General features: G+C 44.4%; 1 protein-coding gene across 1 annotated transcript in view; it reads left to right on the top strand.

Moving 5' to 3' along the window:
• The window catches only part of TP53I13 (tumor protein p53 inducible protein 13), a 39,358-nt gene extending 13,443 nt beyond the window's left edge, over positions 1 to 25,915 (top strand). The window contains exons 3-9 of the mRNA XM_077294301.1: positions 719 to 754; positions 9,566 to 9,624; positions 10,500 to 10,578; positions 11,487 to 11,615; positions 19,714 to 19,893; positions 20,866 to 21,754; positions 25,209 to 25,915. Of these exons, the coding sequence (XP_077150416.1) occupies positions 719 to 754; positions 9,566 to 9,624; positions 10,500 to 10,578; positions 11,487 to 11,615; positions 19,714 to 19,893; positions 20,866 to 21,754; positions 25,209 to 25,318 (1,482 nt within the window). The 3' untranslated portion in view covers positions 25,319 to 25,915. The remainder of the gene's footprint in view (positions 1 to 718; positions 755 to 9,565; positions 9,625 to 10,499; positions 10,579 to 11,486; positions 11,616 to 19,713; positions 19,894 to 20,865; positions 21,755 to 25,208) is intronic.
• The last annotated feature ends 449 nt before the right edge of the window (positions 25,916 to 26,364 follow it).

Below are 26,364 nucleotides of genomic sequence, written 5' to 3'. Positions count from 1 at the left end.
TAGTTTACTCAGCAATATCCTGCTGATAGGTTCGCTTTAACTTATACTGTGGGTACCGAAAGTGTTCAGATCATTTTTCACTCTGTTTCATTGCAGCCATTTGGTAAATTCAAAAAAAGTTCATTTTTTCACATTAATAAACACTCTGCACCCCATCTTAACTGAAAAAACAAATATAGAAATTTTTGCAAATTTAATAAAAAAGAAAAACTGAAAAATCACATGGTGTCACGGGGTGTACATTAATGAGAAAAAAATGAACTTTTTTGAATTTACCAAATGGCTGCAATGAAACAAAGATTGAAAAATTTAAAGGGGTCTGAATACTTTCCGTACCCACTGTAAATGTTTTTGAATTGCTGGATGAAACCAAATTACCTGGAGGAATGTTGAGGCCAGCGCTACTAAATGATATTTGATCTCACAACACAAACTTTTGTTTCCTTCTGGAAGCTGTTTGTGAGGATAGATAAATAGTCGTCCATGACCTTGTTTTCCCTGTGGTAACATTAAGATCACATCACTTTTTTAATTTATTTCTTTTGTTACTATGATTTGTATGTCTCCATGCAGCACTATCTGACATTCATTTCTGTATATTGCTGGGTAGTTTACCAGTTCACGCTCTTCTGTAGTAACAAACCAAATTTTTATTACTTATACTACCATAATGTTTTTTTCACTTTTACTTTATAAGTTGTTTTTTTCTGTGACACAGGTACTTCCCAGCATTGCTTCTGTGTACCAACAGGAGGTAAGTGCCTGACCTGATGTTCAACTAATTTTTGGTGTAGTGCCCTAAAGGGGTTCTCCGTAATATTTTTAAACATTACTTTTGAAAGCTGCCTGGAAAAAGAATGGGGTGGGGGTACCAACATGCAGTGATTACCAATCCACTCCCCACTGTAGCATTGCTGCTCCAACAGTCCCTGACGGAACCATAAGTGGTGACCTCACAACCACTAGTGGCCTGGCTGATAGGATTAAGTCTGCAGCCAGTGATCTCAAGTGACTATGTATATCACCCCTTTGCCCTGAAGCCTGTTTTCACCTTCCTGATCAGGCCAAATGTTCCAATTTTGACCTGTGTAACTTTGAGGTAATAACTCTGGAATGCTTAAACAAATCCCAGGGGTAAGGTTTCTCCTTATGGAGAGTGACATACCAGCTCTGGCTTGTCAAGGTAAGGAGGCTTATTCGCCGTGCAATGCTCCTCTGGGAAATTTAATATGCAAATTGCCTCCAGAGAAAAAGAGGACTCGAACTCTATAGTGCCACCTGCTGGAAGTAGCGATCCTACAAGTCACAATCAACCCTTTAACGAGTCATGCAATATGACTTGGGATAAAAGCTGAATCAGTATCTCAATTCACAGACACGGTGTTTCGGGCTGTTGGCTCTCGTCAGTGCGAAGCATGAGAACCAGTAGCGTAGCTACTGGGGGGGCAGAGGGGGCCATCGCCCCGGGCCCTGTCACATGAAGGGGCCCACCGGGAGCCAGGGCCACTTCTGTGACGAGGCAGAACACAGCATAGGAGCAGAGCAGTATAATGTCTGCTCCCGTCTGACAGAGATTCTGCACGCTGATAGCACAGTGGCGGCTGCAGTCTCCCCCCTGCAGTGAATGGTTTCGCCCCTCTGACCTGATCATGAAGCTTTTCCCCGACTGCAGTTTTTCTTCCCTCTGTGCACGCTGGGATTGGCTCAGGCACGCTGGGTCCTAGTGCCCACATCTTGCATTTCACCTAGACACTTCCTGGTCCTGCCTGCAAACTTTATCAGTAAGTGCTGGGGATGGAACATTTTAGGCTTATTAAATTCAGGTATGTCAGTGTGATGTGAATGTGAGACCATGGGGGTATTGTGGGTGAGGGGGGACAGGGTACTGAGGGGGTGGATGTGAGAGCATGGGGGTATTGTGAGGGAGGGGAGATAGGGCACTGGGGTGTGAATGTAAGACCATGGGGGTGTTGTGGGGGCAGAAGGTGGGTGAGGTGGGACAGGGCACTGAGGGGTGGATGTGAGATGATGGGGGTATTGGGGCTGAAGTGGGGGAGGAGGGGCAGGGCACTGGGGGCTGAATATTATAATGTTTTGTTATGATATTATATGTACTCCATCACATGTAATATTTGCTGTCTGGGGGGGGGGGGGGTAGGGGGCTTTTGATACGTACCACCTGGGTCTTTTATGAGTATTAGTATACGAAGCCCCCATACAGTAACCAAGAGCTGTATCACATTTACAGCACCACTCCAGCATTATTTTTAATTTCATTGCTGGAGCGGTGCTGAAAATCCAAGTCCCCTGCCCCCTGTCTGATACTCCTCTTCTGGCATTTTCATCTGTTTTAGTCTCCGCTCGGCTCCGTCTCCTGCAGTTTGTGACCTGTCCAAGGCTCCAGTGTTTCGTGGAGCAGCGCAGAGGTCACTAATCAATGTGAGTCTGTGGGAGCCTCGTTCTGGCCTCTTTCTCACTCTCAGGCTATGTGCACACGGTGCGGATTGGCCGCTGCGGATTCACAGCAGTTTTCCATGCGGTGTACCATGTAAACCTATAGAAAAACAAATCCACAGTGCCCATGGTGTGGAAAATACCGCGCGGGAACGCTGCATTGTATTTTCCGCAGCATGTCAATTCTTTGTGTGGATTCCGCAGCGTTTTACACCTGCTCCTGTATAGGAATCCGCAGGTGTAAAAATGCAGGTGAAATCCTCACAAAAAAACGCAGGAAATCCGCGGTAAATCCGCGTGTAAAACGCAGCACATTTTACCTGTGGATTTTGCAAAAACGGTGTGGAAAAATCCGCACACGAATCCGCAACGTGGTCACATAGCCTCATAGTCTTACATTGAGCGCTTGTGACATAGCTTCTAACTTCTGGCCAGTCAGAAGCTGCACTCACAAGTTTGATCCGTGGGACTGCAGCAGTGCCGCAAAATAGTGAATACGCCGACGGATGAGTAAATGACTGGGGCAGGGGACTTGCGCTTAAAACACCACTCCAGCGGTGAAAAAAAAACCTGCTACAGTGATGCTTTAATAATAAGCAATTTATTACTATAAAGTTGATAAAGGCTTGGAATAAATATCTGCAGTCACTTTATGTGACTGCAGACTGCCAAATCATGACGGAGCTGTTGGCCCATCATACTGTGTATAAGGGAGCTGTGGGCCCATCATACTGTGTATAAGGGAGCTGCGGGCCCATCATACTGTGTATAAGGGAGCTGCGGGCCCATCATACTGTGTATAAGGGAGCTGCGGGCTCATCATACTGTGTATACGTTAGCTGCGGGCCCATCATACTGTGATAAGGGAGCTGCGGGCCCATCATACTGTGTATAAGGAATCTGCGGGCCCATCATACTGTGATAAGGGAGCTGTGGGCCCATCATACTGTATAAGGGAGCTGCGGGCTCATCATACTGTGTATAAGGAAGCTGCGGGCCCATCATACTGTGATAAGGGAGCTGTGGGCCCATCATACTGTGTATAAGGGAGCTGTCGGCCCATCATACTGTATAAGGGAGCTGCGGGCTCATCATACTGTGATAAGGGAGCTGCGGGCCCATCATACTGTGTATAAGGAATCTGCGGGCCCATCATACTGTGATAAGGGAGCTGTGGGCCCATCATACTGTATAAGGGAGCTGCGGGCTCATCATACTGTGTATAAGGAAGCTGCGGGCCCATCATACTGTGATAAGGGAGCTGTGGGCCCATCATACTGTATAAGGGAGCTGCGGGCTCATCATACTGTGATAAGGGAGCTGCGGGCCCATCATACTGTGTATAAGGGAGATGCGGGCCCATCATACTGTGTATAAGGGAGCTGCGGGCCCATCATACTGTGTATAAGGAATCTGCGGGCCCATCATACTGTGATAAGGGAGCTGTGGGCCCATCATACTGTATAAGGGACCTGCGGGCTCATCATACTGTGTATAAGGGAGCTGCGGGCCCGTCATACTGTGTATACGGGAGCTGCGGGCCCATCATGCTGTGTATAAGGGAGCTGCGGGCTCATCATACTGTGATAAGGGAGCTGTGGGCCCATCATACTGTATAAGGGAGCTGCGGGCTCATCATACTGTATAAGGGAGCTGCGGGCTCATCATACTGTATAAGGGAGCTGTGGGCCCATCATACTGTATAAGGGAGCTGCGGGCTCATCATACTGTGTATAAGGAAGCTGTGGCCCCATCATACTGTGTAAAGGGGAACGGTGAGGGACATCATACTGTTTGACGGAAGCTGCAGGCCCATCATACTGTTTATAAGGGAGCTGTGGACCCACCATACTGTGTATAGGGAACTGTGAAGGCATATTGTGCATATGGGAGCTGTTGGCCCATTACACTGTATATAGGGGAGCTCTGGGGGGCATTATACTTTCTATAGTGGATCTCTGTCAGCATTATACTGTGCAAAGGGGAGCAGTGAGAACGTCATACGGTGTATCGGGGAGTTATAGAATCATCATACTGTGTATAGGGGAGCTGTGGGGGCCTTATACTGTGTATATGGAAGCTTTGAGCTCACCATACTGTGTATAATGGAGCAGTACATGAGGGAACTTAGGGGACATTATTAAATGTAAAGTGGGCACTTAAGCATTATTGTATTGTTATAGGGGCACTCAGAGTATTGCGACCATCAAAGTTGAATATCGTCACAATATGGCGGTAAAATCAATGTTCGTTCTTCTATATAGATTTATTTTCAATAACAGAGCGGTCATATTCTGAGTTTCCACTATATTCACAATTAGAGTGCGCAACCGTAACTGTAATCAGGGTTAACTGGTTAGGGGCCCACTCAGATGTTTCGCCCCCCCTAAGTTGAAACCCTAGCTACGCCTCTGATGAGAACTACTGTAATTTGGCTAGATGAGAGGCTCTGGACCCCAGTCCAGTCCCACAGGTGCTTCACAGAATTGAACTTTGAGCCATGAAAATATTCAATTTTTCCACAAACATGTTCCTTTTGCCCTCACGTTTTCACAATGGTAACCGGAGAAAATGGACCATACAATGTGTTGTGCACTTTGTCCTAAGTACGCCAATACCCCATTTGTGGTGGAAAACTACTGTTTGGGTGCAGGACTTCGAAGTGAAGGAGCGCCAATTAAATTCTGGAGCGCAATTTTGGCATTTATAGATTGCGGATGCCATATCAGACTTGAAGATCCCCTGACGTGCCAAAACATCATAAACGCCCACTTTTGACCCTATTTTGGAAATTACACCTTTTAATTAATTAATCGAACGGTTTAGTTAGCTTTTTTTTTTTTTTTTTAACCCTCAGGTGATTCACTGAATGGTATAACATTGCTCTGTCATTGGTAAATTGCCATTTTTTCCCCCAACTAAAATGTTACTTTGGACTCAAGCTTTCAATTATCAAAAGGAATAATAGAAGAAAATGGACCAAAAAATAGGTTTCACAATTTCTCCTGAGTACACCAGTACTTCATATGTGGTCAAAAACTACTTTTGAGGCACAGGGCAAAGCTCAGGAGGGAAGAAGCTCCATATTATAGTGCATATTTAAATCTAAATCTCGGAGTGATGTGATTCAGATGAGACTCCCCCCGAGGGATCCATTATCCACTATGAGGCAGCAGAGTTACTCTGGACTCAGTCTGGCTTCTGTTCAACGGTGTCCTTCTTTTCAGAGGTGCACAAAACTGGCTAACCATGCTTTTATGCACACTTAAAAAGATGGGCACTGCCGGATCACAGGCCACATGGCGTTCAGTGCCTCCATCTGCCGCTTTATAGGGAATGTTCCATTCGTGGTTCTGTCTGAATCACATATTTCAGAAATGTACACAGAAACCCAAGTGTAAGTTCAGAGCACAGGATAAATTCGAGCCTGGTCTTACTGTGATATTTGGGAGGCAGAACGAACAAATCAATAGCAGGAGAACTGGTTAATCTGCTCAGTTGAGAGCTCTTGGTAAACTTTCCTGCATTAAGGCTCCCAGCTGTTCACTGTCGGGTCACTCCCCTCTCCAATATATATTTGATCCCTGGCAAACTCATTGCCAGAGATAGCTCATGCTGCATGGTTAGGAGATGGTGGCTTGTGGTTGTTTTAGGTGTTTGGTGGATTTATCTGAGACTGTTGCTGGGTTTTGGGTGTGTGCTAATTCCCCCTCCTCCTTCTTTGCTTTTACCCCATCTTCCACCTCTGTTATTTGTGTGAGTATATTTGTATGTTGGGTATTTTCCTTTATCCCTGTTATCTTGTTAGTCTAGTTGGTGTATTACGGTACACTAATACTCCCCTCTTCCCTGGGTCGGGGAAGGGTACAGACGCAGGGCGGTTTCAGGAGCTAAGGTAAGGTACGTGGCTCTGGCATCTTCGCCATCAGAAGTAATCAGGGGAACAGGGCGAGCTAGGGCATCCCTAGCATTAAGGACAGGGAAGCTAGCCCCTTGTCATGGGTATTCCGACAAGAGTTGTGACACAGTTTTTGCATCGCCATATTTTGAGAGCTATAACTTTTCTATATTCCTGCCGACAATCATGTGAGAGCTTGCTTCTTTATGGGACTAGTTGACTTTTTTTATTGGTACAGTTCTAGGTCACAACTTTATTCGATCGCTTTTGCAGTTCAAATTCACCGCAGTGAAATTCTCCCGGTGAACTCGCCTCTGCAGCGTGAGGCTTTCTCATTGTGCTAGCAGGGATCTCACCGATGTAACTGCAATTCAGCCTGGCTGGCACCGCTAGTCATTGATACTGCTCTCGCAGTAGCTCAGTCAGCAGTGGTTCTTAGCTTGGACGGTCGCATCTTGGCATAGTCCAGGTTGAAATCTGTTTATTCCCCAGACATGTATTGAAGTGTGAGACAGAACGATGGACAGGTGAGGGATACTGTCTTTTATTTTTGTTTTTATTACAGGAGATGAGGGATTTGGTGGAATTGGGTGAGTATAACTGTGTTTGTTATTTTTAAATATAAGTCAGTGTTTTTTCTTTTATTTCAAATAAAAGACTTTATTCTAGCTGTGTCTTTATTTACCATACAACTATATGATTAGTAATGGACAGGTGTCTTATAGATGCCTCTCCATTAGTAATCCATGGGCTTGATGTCACCTCAGAATACAAAGGTGACCTCAACCCCACAAATATGAACCCCATTTGCCACCACTACAGGGCAAGTAGGAAGAGCCAGGCAAAACGCCAGAATTGGCGCATCTAATAGACGCGCCTTTTCTGGGAGGCTGCGGGCTGCTATTTTTAGGCTGATAGGTGGGGCAATATTCATGGCCCCTTACCAGAATGAGCATACCAGCCTCCAGCTGTCTGCTTTAGCTTGACTGGATGTCAAAAATAGGGAGTACCCCACGCCATTTAAAAAAAAAAAAAAAATTAATTAAAAAATACGGTGTAGGGACCCCTCTATTCTTGATAACCTGCCTTGCTTAAGCTGACAGCTGAGGGTGGTAGCCCCCAGCTGTGAGTTATGCCTGGCTGGTTATCAAAAATGCAGTGCCACCCAAGCCTTTTTTTCTATTTTTTTTTATTTAACTATAGTGCAGGCACTGGCTGATGAATACTCCATCATCTGATCTTGCTCACTGCTATTAGCGGCAGCAGGCATTGGCTGATGGGAACAGTAGTCCCATCAGTTGACACCAGTGCCCGGAGGTAAACTTTATACCTCCAATCACAGCTGCTGGCTCATGCTGTCTTTTGATAGCGTGGGAACCGCGACTGTCTGACCGGCGGTGATTATTTTACTGTTGTTCAGAAGCGGTTTTTGCTATGTTGTCATGCACATAACAGCGTGACAAACACATCGGTGTTTGAGGGGCCGAATGTGAAAAGTGACACAGACTTCCTGGTGAAGTTCGTTGTCTGTGCCCAAACAGTAGGTGTTTGGTATGGACGCTGAACTTTACTGTTCGGGTTCGACCATATCTAAAGCCTAGGGAATTTGTAATTAAAGGGAACCTGTCACCCCCAAAATCGAGGGTGAGCTAAGCCCACCAGCATCAGGGGCTTATCTACAGCATTCTGGAATGCTGTAGATAAGCCCCCGATGTATCCTAAAAGATAAGAAAAAGAGGTTAGATTATACTCACCCAGGGGCGGTCCCGGTCCGGTCCGATGGGTGTCGCGGTCCGGCGCCTCCCATCTTCATCAGTCTTCATCTTCTTGTCTTCACGCTGCGGTGCAGGCGTACTTTGTTTGCCCTGTTGAGGGCAGAGCAAAGTACTGCAGTGCGCAGGCGCCGGGCCTCTCTGACCTTTCCCGGCGCCTGCGCACTGCAGTACTTTGCTCTGCCCTCAACAGCCGCAGCATGAAGACCAGAAGAGGACGTCATCCTATGAAGATGGGAGTCACCGGACCGTGACGCCCACCGGATCGGACCGCCCGCCCAGGTGAGTATAATCTAACCTCTTTTTCTCATTTTTTAGGATACATCGGGGGCTTATCTACAGCATTACAGAATGCTGTAGGTAAGCCCCTGATGCCGGTGGGCTTAGCTCACCCTCGATTTTGGGAGTGACAGGTTCCCTTTAAAGTGTATTCGGTTTTGGACCACTCCTGTAAGTGACTCCACTGGATTAGATGGGGTGACATCCCAGTCAGACTGTCATAGCTGGAGTGTGGAGCAGATTCTGGTGATTAGAATATGTTTTTGTTTTTTTTTGTCTGTCTTTCTCCTTGCTGGCTTCATGTGACCTGTTAAAATATAGCGGCTAGGCCCTTTCTGTAGGGCAAATCGACCAATGAATTTCCAGACTGTCAGACATTTAATGGCCACAAAAGAGGCAGTAAATCTCTAGTAGCTGAAACCCCCACCAATTAGGAGTATGAAGAGTTCCTCCTCTTAGTGGTTTGGATGGAGCGGCTTGGTCACATATGACTGCATCTGCCCCGTTCATGGCTTTAGGGCTTATGAAGCAGCCAAGCGCTGACATTTATCTTTTAGTTCTATAAGCATTGAATGCAGTGGCGGTAGTAATGTGATCATACTGCTTCATCCAAACCGAACCACAAAGGGATCAGAACCCTGTTCTAGTGATTAGGCTCCCAGAGATTAGACATGAAGGTGTGGGGGCTCACCAATGGTGGCGATTGTGGTGCTGGGTATATAGATGTATAGTCTGTGTTACATCTGTAGGGTGGTTTTTGTTATAAATGGAAGCAGTGACACAGCACCAGATAAATCTCACCTGGGACACAAACAGTCCCCCAAAGGCGTTTAACGGGGTCTGTGAGATTTCGTCAGTCGGTATAGTGCAGCATAAGGCTACAGAATATGACAAACTGTCGCTCCACATTGTCCCTGTGAGGCGGATTTTAATACAACCTTTCTCTTCTCTAAGCAAAGGTTCTCAAAATAGATTACAGTTTAGTATTAACCGGAGATAACGGTAGCCAACATTTGCAGTTATAACATATGGTGTGTCCACGGTATCCCATGAGCTCAGGACCCTGTGATAAAATCCAGCTCTGTGCTCAGGATATATGAGGGTAACGTGGCTTTATGAATGAATGGATGTTGGAGTCATTGTGTTGTATGTTCTCTTGTAGATCTCCCCTCAGGTGTGCACGGACACTGCCATAGTTTTCACAGCCGCAATACCCAATAGGTAAGTAGTGAGATGCTGTTATCAAACAATGAGGTGCCGGTTGACTTCTGACCAAGACTGGCAGCCCTGGGGTTGGGTCGCCTCTCTGCGACCGTCTCTTGTATATGAACTGTGTGTCTTAAAAGAGGTTCTCTAGTTTTGACATAGAGAAGCCATGGAAGACTCTTTAGACTACGAGTTTTTCCAGGTGCGGCCGCTACACAGTGCACAGAGCTATCTTGTTCTCTGCATACACTTCTGCTCACATCTGACTAATGCTGACCTTTGTACCGGCTGATCTGTGGAGGTGCCAGACACCCACTTAGCTTATATTAATATCCTAGGCCATTAGTATCCCTGAAGCATTAGCCATTCAAAATGCAATAAGGAATCCATAACGGAGCACAAAATGCACCACTGCTTAGGTTTTTTTTTCCACATAGATTTAGTATGACTGAAAGTGAGACGATCCATTTAAATCTGAAGTAGTACACCGCTCCTCTGTCTCCAGGCTTCTTACTCCCCTGATGATTGACAGTTCAGGCTGGCGGCATGCTGCAGGTAGAGGAAGCTTTGATTCTGCTGCATGCAATGGTCCGTCCAGCTTCAGAGCAGAACTTTACAAGGTTTATAGCAATCTGCTTGAACTCATTGTAAGTAAATTTGCAAAGTTTATAATTTCTTTTTTTACAAGCACTTTGCAATTTCTTCTTATTTAAGAAGTTGAGACCACTTTTTGAATACAGTAAATTGCCTTATTACCAATGAAGGTGTAACGAGTTGGAAGCCGCCTTACTATGTGTGTGTATACACATTACGTATGTATGCATTACATATCTAAGTTACATTAGTGACTTGCCATAATATATCATTTCTAACTTCCTGTTTATTCGCAGTGGGGCACATAGACCTACATGGGCCAAATATGGAGAATATATCTACTGCCCACCTCAGCAATGGGTTCATAATCTCCAGGTGAGTCCTTGGAAAGCCTACAGATTGAGACCTTTTTATTAAGCAGACATGTGTTATTACTAAACCAGATCTGTACGCGTCCTCTTTATATGTATTTATTTGAAGGTGCCTTGTTCAGATAATTGTCTCTAGTGTCTTCCCATTTTCCTTTATCTACGCTGGAGATTTCCAATTTAGAAAAGGGTACATCTGAAATTGATGAGCTGCCTCAGGAGTTGTACTGTGTCCGTGATGTTCTCATGATATAATGTAGTTTGCAACTGCTGGGATTGGAACTAGCTCAATCCCAGTAATTTAATTCTTCAAATGCTGCTGTCACTATCCACAAAGTCAGCAACATTTGAATAGTTGACAGAGGAAGAATGCTCCCCCTGTCACTGACACCCTTCCCCCACATTGTGATTGCCAGATTGCCATAGTCTGAGGAATATTCGTTTCTGGAGGGGAAGTGTAGTAGGCTACTTTCCAATATAATACATGCAGGCTACGATACCCCTTGTGGGACTCGTAAATATTGAAAAAAATAGTTTTCACCGTATGGACATGTCGGCTTTATTTATTTTTGTTCCCGCCTCTTTGTTTTCTGGTGTCTTTATTTACATTTCTAATTCCTGATAAGAGAATATTTTACCCTATCTGGGAATTGTGAGATTACTAAAGGTCACTGAGGAGACACCCTACTGTTTAGAGGTTGTAAGGCTGGAGGTCAAATACTTTGGGATTGTTCATGTTTAGAAAACATGGCTGCTTCTTCCCCCAGATATCTCCACACCTAATATAATAAACCCCAAAACCTTACAACTCAGCTGTCCTCTGTCATGTGTAATGTTACCAGAATCCGAACCAAACGTATTCATGTATTGTGCCACCAGTGAAAGTGATGTGTGCCCCTTCCCTGTGTATTCCAGCACCACGGTGTGGCCTTCCTGTACCATCCATGTGTGGAACCAAAACTGAAGGAAGCTATAGCCACATTGGCTAGAAGTTCCATAGTAAAACACATAATTACCCCCCTCCATACTCTCTCCAGAGACAGGGTAAGAATCTTTGTAGGATTTGCATTTATTTGTTTAGATGAAGTGTGAAATCAACATCACTGGACCAACTGGTAATCTGCGTCATCAGAAAATGACCTAATGTTTTTATGTTTAATGTATTTTTTTGTTTGTTCAATGTTCCATATCACAATCAATGTTTTTTTATTTAAAATATAGTTATAAATTCCTGTTTATGTGTAGAAGACGTTTTTGTCCGTTTTTTGCTTCTTGGCTAGAGCTGAGCGTACCCTGGATGCTCTGGTTCGACCACATACAGTAAAAAGTTTGGGCTCAAACTTGACCACGAACCAGGACCCAATAGAAGTCAGTGTGGACCTGAACTTTTGTGCTTTAAAATACCTGTGAAATGATCATAGTCAGGGTTAGGGGGCTTCAAAAGGTAGTTGAATGGGAGTAAGGGTACCGTCTCACAGTGGCACTTTTGTCGCTACGACGTTCCAGCGATATCCATACGATATCGCTGTGTCTGACACGCAGCAGCGATCAGGGACCCTGCTGAGAATCGTACGTCGTAGCAGATCGTTTGGAACTTTATTTCGTCGCTGGATCCCCCGCTGTCATCGCTCGATCGGTGTGTGTGACACCGATCCAGCGATGCGTTCGCTTGTAACCAGGGTAAACATCGGGTTACTAAGCGCGGCCCTACGCTTAGTAACCCGATATTTACCCTGGTTACCCGGGGACTTCGGCATCGCTGGTCGCTGGAGAGCTGTCTATGTGACAGCTCCCCAGCGACCACACAACGACTTACCAACGATCACGGCCAGGTCGTATCGCTGGTCGTGATCGTTGGTAAATCGTTTTGTGTAACGGTACCCTAAGAGCAGAACTGTCCTGCAAACAAATGTGAATAGGGAAATTACCTCAGAAACCACTTACAGATTTCACCCTCAGAGCATGGTGCATAGTACCCCTACAATAGCAGTTTACAAACTTCACCCTCAGAGCATAGTGCACAGTACCCCCTCAAAAGCAGCTTAGAAATGTCACTCACCTAGCATGGGGCAGAGTACGCCCTCAGAAGCAGCTTAAAAATTTCACCCACATTGCCAAATCTTTATCTTCAGTAGTGTACATTAGAGCAGCCACAGATAAAAAGCTCCTAGTTTGATTCTGTATACAGCTGGTGGTCCACCGAGAGACCTGCTACCTCCAGTCTCGGCCACTTTGCCTTGGGATGTCTCTCCAATGCTGTTGCCTTAGGGACCCAAAGCGTTTCTTTTGAAAAAATTATTATTTAAAGCAGGCAACCATGCCTGAATGGAATTGTACTCACTTTCTAGTTTTTTTGTTTGTTCGAACTGGGGCCATGATTAAGAGTGGACTTGGTGGAACACGAAGTGAAGGAACTGGAGGCACTCTCAGCCGTCCAATATCAAACCACCCACAGGTGGGATTGCAGAGTACACACGTAACGGAGAATCGGGTTTCTATTCCAGAGAGGCAACCTGATAAATGTGTATGACATCCAAGGAAGGCAGCAGTCAAGCAAATTAACCACTTCTCAACTGAGTCTGCATTTGTTATGGCTAGACAGAATATCCATCCTGTACAATTTAGAAGTTCTGTAATAGGAATGAGGAGTTAAATTCTTTGATTAGCTTTAGGCCCGGCCACAAAGGTAGAGTAGAAGTACACAGAAGCTTTTGGGCACAGTATCCCCACAGAAGCTAATAATAAATTTCACCCAGAGAGCATGTTTTCACATTTTTTTGTTTTTTGTTTGTTTGTTTTTTAACCCCTTCATGACCCAGCCTATTTTGGCCTTAATGACCTGGCCGCTTTTTGCAATTCTGACCAGTGTCCCTTTATGAGGTAATAACTCAGGAACGCTTCAACGGATCCTAGCGATTCTGAGTTTTTTCGTGACATATTGGGCTTCATGTTAGAGGTAAATTTAGGTCGATAACTTCTGAGTTTATTTGTGAAAAAAAAAGGAAATTTGGCGAAAATTTTGAAAATTTCGCAATTTTCACATTTTGAATTTTTATTCTGTTAAACCAGAGAATTATGTGACACAAAATAGTTAATAAATAACATTTCCCACATGTCTACTTTACATCAGCACAATTTTGGAAACAAATTTTTTTTTTTGCTAGGAAGTTATAAGGGTTAAAATTTGACCAGTGATTTCTCATTTTTACAACAAAATTTACAAAACCATTTTTTTTAGGGACCACCTCACATTTGAAGTCATTTTGAGGGTTCTATATGGCTGAAAATACCCAAAAGTGACACCATTCTAAAAACTGCACCCCTCAAGGTGCTCAAAACCACATTCAAGAAGTTTATTAACCCTTCAGGTGTTTCACAGCAGCAGAAGCAACATGGAAGTAAAAAATGAACATTTAACTTTTTAGTCACAAAAATGATCTTTTAGCAACAATTTTTTTATTTTCCCAAGGGTAATAGGAGAAATTGGACCCCAAATGTTGTCCAGTTTGTCCTGAGTACGATGATACCCCTTATGTGGGGGTAAACCACTGTTTGGGCGCACGGCAGGGCTCGGAAGGGAAGGCACGCCATTTGGCTTTTTGAATGGAAAGTTAGCTCCAATCATTAGCGGACACCATGTCACGTTTGGAGAGCCCCTGTGTGCCTAAACATTGGAGCTCCCCCACAAGTGACCCCATTTTGGAAACTAGACCTCCAAAGGAACTAATCTAGATGTGTGGTGAGCACTTTGAACCCCCAAGTGCTTCACAGAAGTTTATAACGCAGAGCCATGAAAATAAAAAATAATTTTTCTTTTCTCAAAAATGATTTTTTAGCCCACAATTTTTTATTTTCCCAAGGGTAACAGGAGAAATTGGACCCCAAAAGTTGTTGTCCAGTTTCTCCCGAGTACGCTGATACCCCAGATGTGGGGGTAAACCACTGTTTTGGCACATGTCGGGGTTCGGAAGGGAAGTAGTGACGTTTTGAAATGCAGACTTTGATGGAATGGTCTGCGGGCATCACGTTGCATTTGCAGAGCCCCTGATGTGCCTAAACAGTAGAAACACCCCACAAGTGACTCCATTTTGGAAACTAGACCCCCCAAGGAACTTATCTAGATGTGTAGTGAGCACTTTCAACCCCCAAGTGCTTCGCAGAGCCGTGAAAATAAAAAATAATTGTTCTTTCCTCAAAAAATTATGTTTTAGCAAGTAATTTTTTATTTTTGCAAGGGTAACAGGAGAAATTGGACCCCAACAGTTGTTGCCCAGTTTGTCCTGAGTATGCTGGTACCCCATATGTGGGGGTAAACCACTGTTTGGGCGCACGTCGGGGCTTGGAAGGGAGGGAGCACCATTTGACTTTTTGAACGCAAGATTGGCTGGAATCAATGGTGGCACCATGTTGCGTTTGGAGACCCCTGATGTGCCTAAACAGTGGAAACCCCTCAATTCTAACTTCAACACTAACCCCAACACACCCCTAATCCTAATCCCAACTGTAGCCATAACCCTAATCACAACCCTAACCCCAACACACCCCTAACCGCAACCCTAACCCCAACACACCCATAACCCTAATTCCAACCCTAATCCCAACCCTAACCCTAATCCTAACCCTAATCCCAACCCTAACCACAACTGTAACCCCAACACACCCCTAACCCTATCCGTAACCCTAACCACAAGCCTAATCTTAACACTATTTCCAACCCTAGCCCTAATTCCAACCCTAACCCTAAGGCTATGTGCCCATGTTGCGGATTCGTGTGAGATTTTTCCGCACGATTTTTGAAAAATCTGCAGGTAAAAGGCACTGCGTTTTACCTGCGGATTTACAGCGGATTTCCAGTGTTTTTTTGTGCGGATTTCACCTGCGGATTCCTATTGAGGAACAGGTGTAAAACGCTGCGGAATCCGCACAAAGAATTGACATGCTGCGGAAAATACAATGCAGCGTTTCTGCGCGGAATTTTCCGCACCATGGGCACAGCGGATTTGGTTTTCCATAGGTGTACATGGTACTATAAACCTGATGGAAAACTGCTACGAATTCGCAGCGGCCAATCCGCTGCGGATCCGCGGCCGATCCGCTACGGATCCGCGGCCGATCCGTGGCGGATCCGCGGCCAAATCCGCACTGTGTGCACATGCCATAACCCTAACCCTACCCCTACCCCTAGTTCTAACCCTAGTTCTAACCCTAGTGGAAAAAGAAAAAAAAATATTTTGTTTATTTTATTATTGTCCCTACCTATGGGGGTGATAAAGGGGGGGTTATTTATTATTTTTTTTATTTCGATCGCTGTGATAGGTTCTATCACAGCGATCAAAATGTACTTGCAACGAATCTGCCGGCCGTCCGATGCGCCCGCCATTTTGGAAGATGGCGGCACCCATGGAGAAGACGGACGGACATCGGGAGGCCCGGTAAGTATGAGGGGGGGGGGATCTGAACATGGGGGGTGGATCGGAGGACGGGGGGGTGGCATCGGAGCACGGGGGACCGGGCAGGAGGACGGGGGAGCAGACAGGACAACGGAGGGGAGCGGGCACCGGACGGAGGACCGGGGAGGAGATCGGTGGGGTGGGGGGCGGTCACATCAGTGTTTCCAGCCATGGCCGATGATATTGCAGCATTGGCCATGGCTGGATTGTAATATTTCACCAGTTTTTTAGGTGAAATATTACAAATCGCTCTGATTGCCAGTTTCACTTTCAACAGCCAATCAGAGCGATCGTAGCCACGAGGGGGTGAAGTACCACTCCCCCTGTCCCTGCATGTCGGGTGAAATGGGAGTTAACCCTTTCACCCGATCTGCAGGGACGCGATCATTCTGTGACACAGCATATGCGTCACAGGTCGGATTGGCACCGACTTTCATGACGCATACGCTGTGTCACAGGTCGGGAAGGGGTTAAAGAAGGGTTATTCCAGGCACCAAGTCACTTTTTTTTTTCCTATGTGCTATTTCAACCCAAATCCTCAGAAATGGCCTCATTGGATCTCTTCTGGGTGGTTCATGCATAAAGAACATGTATTAAATTGGAAAAAGTAACAAGAAAAACAGCACTCACCCGATCCTTCTTTCAAGATGTGGTTTTAATCCATAAAATTGGTTACATTGATATTTGTGGAGGTGCAGGTGTCAGGGGAGTTTTTTCATGAACCCTGAAAACCCTGACACCTGCATCTCCACAAATATCAATGTAACCAATTTTATGGATTAAAACTACATCTTGAAAGAAGGATCAGGTGAGTGCTGTTTTTCTTGTTACTTTTTCTGATATGTTTCCACATTTATCCCACAGAAGCTGAAAACAAATTTCACACCCAGACAATGGCCCACAGTACCCCCACAGGCAGAGTTGCAGAGTACACACAGCAGCTTTAAGGCACATTAGGCCTCTTTCACACTTCCGTCGTTTTGCTCCCGTCAAAATCCATCGTTTTGTGAAAAAAAAAAAAAAAAAACTGATCAAGCCAATGTTTCTGCTGGATCCGTTTTTTCTCATAGACTTTTATTAGCGACGGATTGTGATGGATGGCCTTCCGTTTCATCCTTCGTGTGCAGGATCCGTCGTAAAATCGCTGTCCTTCGGGCGGAGCCAACACAGATAGAAACGTTTCTTCTGTACCTCGGAAAATCGCCCAGCAATGAATCCTGCGCTGTCCTTCGTTGGCTATAATGGAAGCCTATGGACACAGGATCCGTTCCTGACCGTCAAAACCAGGAATCCAGTGACGGATCGATCTCTCTCTCCCGTCAAAACCAGGAATCCAGCGACGGATCTCTCCCCCTCTCTCTCCCTCTCCCTCCAAATTCAGGCAGCACCTCATTTGATGGATCCGTCAAAAAAACGGATCCAGTGCATCCGTGTTTTTACAATCGGCAAAGGATCTGGCTTTTCAACATTATGACGGATCATTACTGATTGTAAAAGACAGAAGTGTGAAAGAGGCCTTACTCACACAGATATGGGTTAAAGAATACACACAGCGGCTTTTGGTACAGTACTATCACAAACCAGGTTGCCTTAATAATATGTTTACACACACATCACTCCCACTGACTCAGTTGAAGATTATAAAAACTCTTGGTTAACCATGGTACGGTCACATACATGGGTGCAGAGTACACAGTGTTTTTTGTAAAAGTGCGCACACGTAAAATCTAATACTGTCCCACACTACAGCTGCGTCCTGTCCCTACGCTAAACAGAGTTGAAATAAAAAATAAGAATCTTGAACCAGGAGGAACAGGTCCAAGTGGAGGAGGTGGACATGACGGTATAGGCGGAGGAGGAGGTAGCCAACACAGGTTTTGTTTTGTTGTTTTATTTGGGGAGGAGGCCCCCAAATGAAACAAATGGCAAATAGGGTTGAAGACTGTCTGGGTGCAGCTGTTTATGGTTGTCTAGTCATCCAACAGAGTGCCTGTCTGTGATGACAACCCCTGCTGTGCTAAACACGTGTTCCGACAGTACACTTGCTGCAGGTCAGGCCAGCACCTCCAAGGCATAAAGGGAAAGTTCAGGCCATGGGTTCAATTTGTAGACCCAGAAATTAAATGAGGTAAACTAATCTGTTAATATGTGGAGACGTTCTCTTCCAGCATCTAGTTGTATATCCTGCCTTTTGCTAATACAGACCGTATCAGACGGTGGTGCCGGATTTTGTGGTGTGTTCTAAGTTTTGCCACATTTTGACTAACCCTGCCTTTCGTGGTGCTGGCGGTGCCCCAGCTGCATTGGCATCTTCCTCCTGTGCTTCTGCCTTGTTGTTCCACTGAACTCCCCTCTGTCAGGTAGGAAAGCCATTAGTAGTGTTTCTACCATTTGCTTGTATTCATGCATTTTGCATTCCCTCTCCAGTGCCCTGAAGTAATGATGGTACGTTGTCCTTGTAGCGCTGATCTATCAGGGTGGCCACCCAGTAATCCGCACTGGTAACAATACGGGCAACTCGGCGGTCATTCTGCAGCCAGTGCAGCATGCATTGGCTTACAAATTAAGCAAGCTGATCGATGCTTGCTGCCATTCATTTATATGTCCCAATAATCATATAACAATTTAGACATTTGTTTGCTCACCTTCAAAAATAATAAAAGATTCAATTGACATTAAACAAGTGTTGTTTTTTTTTCGTTCTATCAGTAGGCAGGTTTACATAAGGCAAAGATTGGGAATGGACTTGTAACAGGCTCTTTACTACTCAGCCTTATCAAAGTGGCTAATACAAAAAATACTTCTGTATCATGTGAGATCCCACACTGACGATTGCTCTAGCATAAATGCTTAAAGGGAACCTGTCACCAGGGTTTTCCCATACCTTTCAGCACTGATACACATAATTGTAATATGCTGTATATCTGCCCCAAATCCGTCACGCAAGACAAGAAAAAGACCTTTTTATTATACTTGCCTAAGGGGCAGACGGGTCTGATGGGCGTTGCTCGTCTTGGTCCAGTGTTTCCCTTTTCCGATGCCGTCCTTCTTCTTGCTTCGTATGGATGACTCCTCCTACGTCATCCACAGGGAGTCCTCTGCGCAGGCGTACTTCTCTGCCCTGTCGAGGGCAGAGCAAAGTACTCCAGTGCTCATGTGCAGAAAAAGGCCAAAGAGCATGCGCACTGCAGTACTTTAGTCTGCTCTAGTCAGAGCAGAGAAGTATGCCTGCGCAGGAGCACAATGTTGGGCACACAGTGTGGATGATGTAGGACGCGTTATCCATGCCAATGAAGGACGACATCGCAAGTACAGTAAGGCATCAGTCCAAGACAGCGACGCCCATTGAATCTGACCACCCGTAGGTGAGTTTTGTAAAAGTTGTTTTTCTTATCTTGCAGCCTGGAGAAATACGTCATATTAACATGCTGTCTATCAGGGCTGAAAGGTCAGTGTCTTACCTCCATATAGGACAAACCTGGTGACCAGTTCCCCTTAAAGTGGAGATAGACTTGAGTGAAATCTGCGATCATAGAATTTGCAGGATAAAAGAATTTATAGTAAATGCAAAACCTTTTTTACCATATTCCCAACACACTGTGTCTACAGAGTCCATCATTTTGAGACTGGTCCTGTTTGCATTTTGTGGTCATTACCTGTGTTTTTAATAATTTAATGTCTTCTTTTCTTAGCCACTTGCGCTGGCAGCTTGGTGCTCGACTCTTGAGATGTCTCACATAAATAGGACAGAAATAATTGGTTGGTTATTGGACAATGTGCACTTTGAACGACAGTATGAAGAAGGATCCTACCAGCATTTGCTCATCCGACCATCTGTGGCTGCAACTGACGAATCCAGTATCTACTTGCAGGTAAAACACCGATACATCCATTTCTATATGTACTGGTTTCCATTTATAGAAAAAAAATTATCTTCAAACCATAGTTTACAAGAAACAGGGAAAAAAGTAGGAAAGTTTTAAGAAATAAAACTGATTGTGCTGATCATAAATTTAAAAAAAAAAAATCAAGGAAAGAGCCGTGCCACTTAGCTACATGCTGGCTCTGTTTGACAGTCTACAAATGGGTCTTTGACTTCTGCAAATGGGACAGTTCGGTATTAGAATATTTGAATAAAGGGATTTTAGAAAAGTTGTCCAAGTGTTGGGAACATCATAACAATAAGTAATACACATTACTTAACTGGTTACATCCCTGCTTTTCCAGTGGATCCGCTGCTCCTATGGTCTTCACTGGTTCTGCTTTGATGATGCTGTGTCCATCATTCACGTGACCACTGCAGCCAATTTCTCTGGGTCACTTTTCATTCATTGAATGTGACTACGGAGGCCAGTTATTGACAGCCACGGTCAGTTTGAATGTTTGATTGGATGTCATCACTGCAGAGATTTGCATCAGGAAAGATGAATGGCATGAGGTGGCTGCCTCTCCTCGGTGGTCAGTACAATGCCAGTGCAGCTTTATCAGGATTGACAGTCTAGTTGCACGTAACCTCTACTGTTTTTAATCTGAAGACCAAACTAAATTTGAGCAAAGACTGGGGAAGGAATCGAGTCAGTCGTTAAACCACTGAATTCTCTCCTGCTCTATTAATTGAATTTTGGTAACATTAAACTAGGGACCATTAATGATTTTTTTCAATATTACATTAGTTTTTTTATTTTTAAACACAACACACTACATCTGGTATTTATACTTTACTCCAAATTAGAAAGGAGAAGAGCTGCAATCCCAGACATTGCCCATGGACAGGCGTGGTGCTGTTTTTGGAAAAATAAACTACTTTGATACCACAATATAAACTTATTGTTTAATTCGTTCAGGTACTACGTTCCCGCTTGAGGAAACGCACTTTAAAGCAGAGGTGGAAGAGATTAGTGGTACCAGTCACCCCAGATGCCCATGAACCATTTGATAATGTATCTCACGGTGTCTACACCACACTAGTTGATCCACAAACTGGAGAACATGCCAACAATCGGACATCAAGCTCGCTTGTATCTGTGACTGCCAGCATCCGTTCTCCACCTGATCCTGTAACACCAAGGCCTCCTGTGTATGTGCCTCAGGATGCAGACCCTGAAAGTTTAAAGGTCGACATACACAGCAGAGATTTGGATGGGAATCGCCAAGCTGAAATGCTGGAACTGCCTGCAAACAATAGTCTTCACCCTTTTTTAACAATCACGCCTGGCTTATCTGGAGTAACTTTCAGCCATTCTGTTAGAGAAAGTACCACCCAGGAGGTCATCCACCATGAGGAGAAGGAGCAATTGCTCAATTCTAAAGAAATGCAACATGTGGACTCTCCTGAATCAAAGCAAAGTGAGGGGTCTGTAAGTCCCGTTCTCCTTCCTACACCCACTCCTCAAAACAGAAGTACATCTACTGACAAGCATGCAGTATCCCCTGAGAAGTTGTCAACTGATGGCGAAGGGCAGAAACCAAATTGCAAGTGTCTGGAAGATACCACATTACAGTTACCAGCCAAGGCCCAGAGGAGGTTGGGTGCCGGACAGCAGAAGAGCGCTGGAGTGTTTGTTTCCACTCCTCGCACTGAAGAAGCAAAGTGGGCAGCGGCATCTCTCATCTTCCTCTTCGCCTTGCTCGTTTTTTCAGTCTTGTACACACAAATTTATAAAAAATTCCGCAAAAGTCAGAGTTTGTACTGGACCCCAGGAAGCCACTCGGAAGAGAAGGAGTCAGTGGCATGTAAGTTGTGTTCTCTCTGTATGTGTTACAAAACAATAATGAAAAATATAGCATACAATAGAGGTCTGTCGTCTAAAGGCTTGTCCACTCCTGCCTACTGTAGCTTTCTCTTACTGTTCTTTTGCTGTTCCTCCTTTTTGTACTGCCCTGGTCACCTGCAGGTCTCTGTTCCTTCTCTTCTGGGGAGGCAGACTGCTGAAGCCAATCAGTGGTCGCATCAGTAACAAACACATCAGCAGTGATGATCAATGATTGCCTGCAGCGGTCAAATGTCCATTCGGCCAGAAAAGGATGCACAGAGACCGGCGGGGGACACAGACTGCGCTGGATTAGTAGTGCTGGACGATTCTTAATGTGATTATAATTTATCTTTTTAAGCATTCTGAGCTTTTTTTTTTTTTGTTTGTACATCTTCAATTATGTAAATAATCTCTTTAGGAATATGGCTCGTACTAAAATTAATGCTTCATATGCTGATATATTCATAAGGCCGCACTACCTGAGTGGTGCTGGGAGCATGGTTAGCAAATGTGATTTCTGAGCCAGGCTTTGGTTTTCTAAAATAGTCCTACTTCACTTAATTACTCACCAGAGAATTGTTGTCTCCTTTTTGGTGCTCCATCTGGCACTGGGTTTATTTGGTTGCCAATATGTCTGTAGACATCTTTGAGTAGGTGGCGCCCATATTTGTACCCATAAATGTGCTGTATTGTTGCTGCATCGTCACCTGTGATTTTTAGATCTTTGTCCAAGGTACTAGGGAGAATTAATGAAAGAAAGTAGCTGCTCAGGCTACTTTCACACTAGCGTCGTACGACGCACGTCGCAATACGACGTACCGACGCATACTGTGCAAGAAAAACACAACGGGGGCAGCGGATGCAGTTTTTCAACGCATCCGCTGCCCCATTGTGATGTCCGGGGAGGCGGGGGCGTAGTTCCGGCCACACATGAGCGGTCGGAAAAGGCGGACATGACGCACCAAAAAAGTTACATGTAACTTTTTTTGTGCCGACGGTCAGACGCAACACGACGCATCCATAGCACGGCGGATGCAACGTGTGGCAATCCGTCGCAATGCGTCGTTAATGCAAGTCTATGGAGAAAAAACGCATCCTACAAGCAATTTTGTAGGATGCGTTTTTTTTCCAAAACGACGCGTTGCACGACGCTAGTGTGAAAGAGGCCTTAGCGGGCTCTCTGAGACTTCTATAACTGTTTCTCAAGTACCTCTAAAGGCTTCCACACATTATAGATAGGTGTTTTCTAAAAAAATTTTTGGCTGACAACGATTTCTCTCGACTCCTCTATACACAAGATTCCATGGCTTAGCTGAATGCTTCTGTGTTGTTCTGAGAGAGGCACTACTAGATTCTGCTGGTGGTGGTTTATATCTTGGAGAACAAAAGAATTGATAATTGAAAAGCCAATTTGTGGATTCTTCTCTGCCGACATCACCTGTCAGTCGGGACACAAACTGTTGGCCAGTCCTGCTGATTTTAGTAGTTTTGACTAACTTCAGTCTAATATATATGGAGGCTTTAACTTTTTTTTTTTTTTTTTAAAGGATTAATTTGGTATTGCACTGTGTGACGAACCCACACCTCGCCACCCCGCCTGACGTCACTATTACGTCAGAGGGATGACGTGGTACGGTCTTCCTCGCTTGCACCAAAGTGACGTTCCGCACCCCCTGGGGACATGTAAGGTCAGCTTGACATACTTTTACACAGATACCCCCACTCCCCCCATCCGCACGGGAAGTGAGAGTATTTGGCCCATGCAGCTGCTGAAGTGGCACCACACCCGCTTACAACCCTGACAGGCCCCTTTCACTTACACCATTGAAACAGAACCTTATCAGCCCTGTAGGACTGCCACCAATTCCTTGTTAGATATAAGCAGATTCGTTAACGGGATTACATTGGGCCAGAAACCAACCCCTGTAGTATGTGACCTTAAAGCCAAGAACAAGGATGTGTGAATTCATAGATTGAGATAACAAAGCAGTCCAAGGTTAAATTATATATTTTAATCGCCTTAAGGGCACACTAGAGAAAGCACTACATACACAATGGTTATACAAATACATGTGAAGGACAGATATAAGCAGATGAACCATGACAATTACCAGCTTGATGTTTGTCCGTTGGATGATTGGCTGCCATCTAATTCAGTTCCTTCCAGCAGGATACATGACATGGCTCCCCTTTAAAAGTGAACGGCAAGCGTGACAGAGAACAAAGAGAGAGTGAGCACATGGTCATGCATAAGCATTTATTCTCTTTGTTGGTCACACCCTTTTTGCCCCTGGAAGGGGTCTTATCTCCCTCCCTTGGGTGTTTGGAGTTAAAACTCCCAAAACCTGGGAAGGATCATAACCTCCCAATGGACGGTCATAGGGCTGCGGTTCTGGCGCCATCGGATCTGACCGGGCCCCCGTTACACTTGGAGACCAAACACTACTTCACTACCCGTTTTCTACTTTGGCATATCTTCCACCCTGTGGTGATAGAATGTATCGAGACCCTGGAAGTCATTTGGCCCATTCCAGAGATCTCGACAATGTAACTGGTATGTAGCTTGGATGTACGATAACTCCATATTCACCTTAAATCTCCTTATGAAATTCCCCTCTAACTGGAGAGCTACACAGGGTAGGCTCTTCAGGAGGTCATCTTGTATGACTTGGATACGATCTGTTGTGGCTGGACCACCTGCTGAGACAGGTTTCCTGTTACAATTCTCTTTTAGCATGTGTAACTGTACTCTGCCAGTAAATCCAAATCCTCTCCCCCCCCCCCCATATTCTTCACACACTGCCAAATATATATAGAAATGGCTACATGTAGTATTGAATAGCCTTATACCTTGACACATTTAAGGTACTTGAAAACTGAAATTAAAACCATTCTCCTTCTGTCTGTATACATGTTCATATTTTTTAAATATCTATATGCACATAGTTTGAGGTGTGAAATCCTTTTGACAGTCCCTTTAAACTTATAAGTTCAATAATATTGTTACATGGCCAAGTCCTTTCCTCTGTTACTGAGAAATCACCATTTAAATGTATATGCAAAGAAGAAGATCTGTTGTAGATCTGAAGCCTCTGTCTCTCCAGCTCTGCTGCCGCCTGTTTGCGGTGAAATTTCCCAAAAAGAAGCTCTCAGTCATAGTCTGCCAGAAAAGTGGTGGCGAATAAGAGCTGGAGTGATGGAGGCGTCGGATCTACGAAAGTCTTCAGCCTCATTTACATATCAATTCAAAAGCTGATTTCTCGGGAACAGAGGAGTGGACTGGTAATGTAAAGGTATGGATGGACTTGTCTTTGAAAGAACTACACAAGATATACATAGTTTTTGGGGGCGAAATCCTGCTGACAGATTCCCATTAAACATGACACAACGAGTCTGTTTTTGTCTTTTTATAATTATTTTTTTTCTCCTTTCAGCGATAATCAAGAGGAGGTTGGTTCAAGGTCACAGCATACGCAAGAAATGGATTGGACGCAAGAAAAATCCTGTGGTCTTGTATGAAAGTCTGAGTGACAGTTCTGACTGAAAACAGTGACTGCCATCAAAATTAGGTCAATTTACACTGTCTGGATGTAGAACGATGTTCGATTGGCGCCGAGAAATGTTCTTATTAGGTCAACCTCAATATTGATGAAGAGGTCGATTGTTTAGAATGTGTGAAGCAAACCTACTTGTTTTTAACTATGCCTAGTATTGCCGCTTAGTTCCAGTTATTATTAAACCTGCAATACCAGACATAGCCCATGGACAAAAGTGCCTGTTTTAAGAGGTGGGGAGGGACAGACCTTTTATTTCTATTCTCCTCCCATCGGGGGCAGATTGATTGGTGGTCCATGTATCACAACTATGATGTTGATGGCAGCCTTCTTTTTTTTTTTTTTTTTTTTTAAAGATTTGGTGGTCTTTTCAACACTGTCCTCTCTCTGTAACAGAGAATTACCTATTACCGCCACCTGCGGCTTTCTGAATATGAAAACTTAGTGTTGCGTTTGGCAACTATTTATAAATTACAGTATATTTTTATACTTTTTGAAGTTTGCCAATTGTATTTTGTGGTGGTCTTGTATGTGTTTTTATACATAATCGCTTGCATTTTTTTTTCTTAAAGATTGCTTAAGAAGTTTATTGTGTACTTGTATTCTTTCATAAATTAACTTGTACTCTTCTGTTCTTTATACGGCAGAAAACTTTACAGTTCGCCTCATGATTAAAGGGGCATGTTGTTTAAAATTAAATATGGACATTAATATGTTTGATCCATGGCCAAACACGATCTGCTATATTATACATGCAGATTGCCACAGGTTTATGAAGAGCTGCATGTTTCACACACACTTTACCATGTGCATCCAGCACATGTAGAGGGGGAAGAAATACTGAAATAACTACATATAACTAGAATATTATATGTACATCATTTTTGACACTAGACTTCGTATAATGCAGTATATAAAGTTTTTCCCGTAGCATTCCTCTAACTTGAAAAGTTATGACTGCGACTCCCTATGAAGGAGAACACCCACTAAGTGCACAACCTGCAGCTTCACAATCTGGGATGGCCTAGAAGAAGGT

This window comes from Ranitomeya variabilis, chromosome 3, assembly GCF_051348905.1.
Source record: "Ranitomeya variabilis isolate aRanVar5 chromosome 3, aRanVar5.hap1, whole genome shotgun sequence".
NCBI lineage: Eukaryota > Metazoa > Chordata > Amphibia > Anura > Dendrobatidae > Ranitomeya > Ranitomeya variabilis.
The sequence above is the reverse complement of the archived record's forward strand: the minus strand, read 5'-3'. Positions and strand labels throughout refer to the sequence as shown.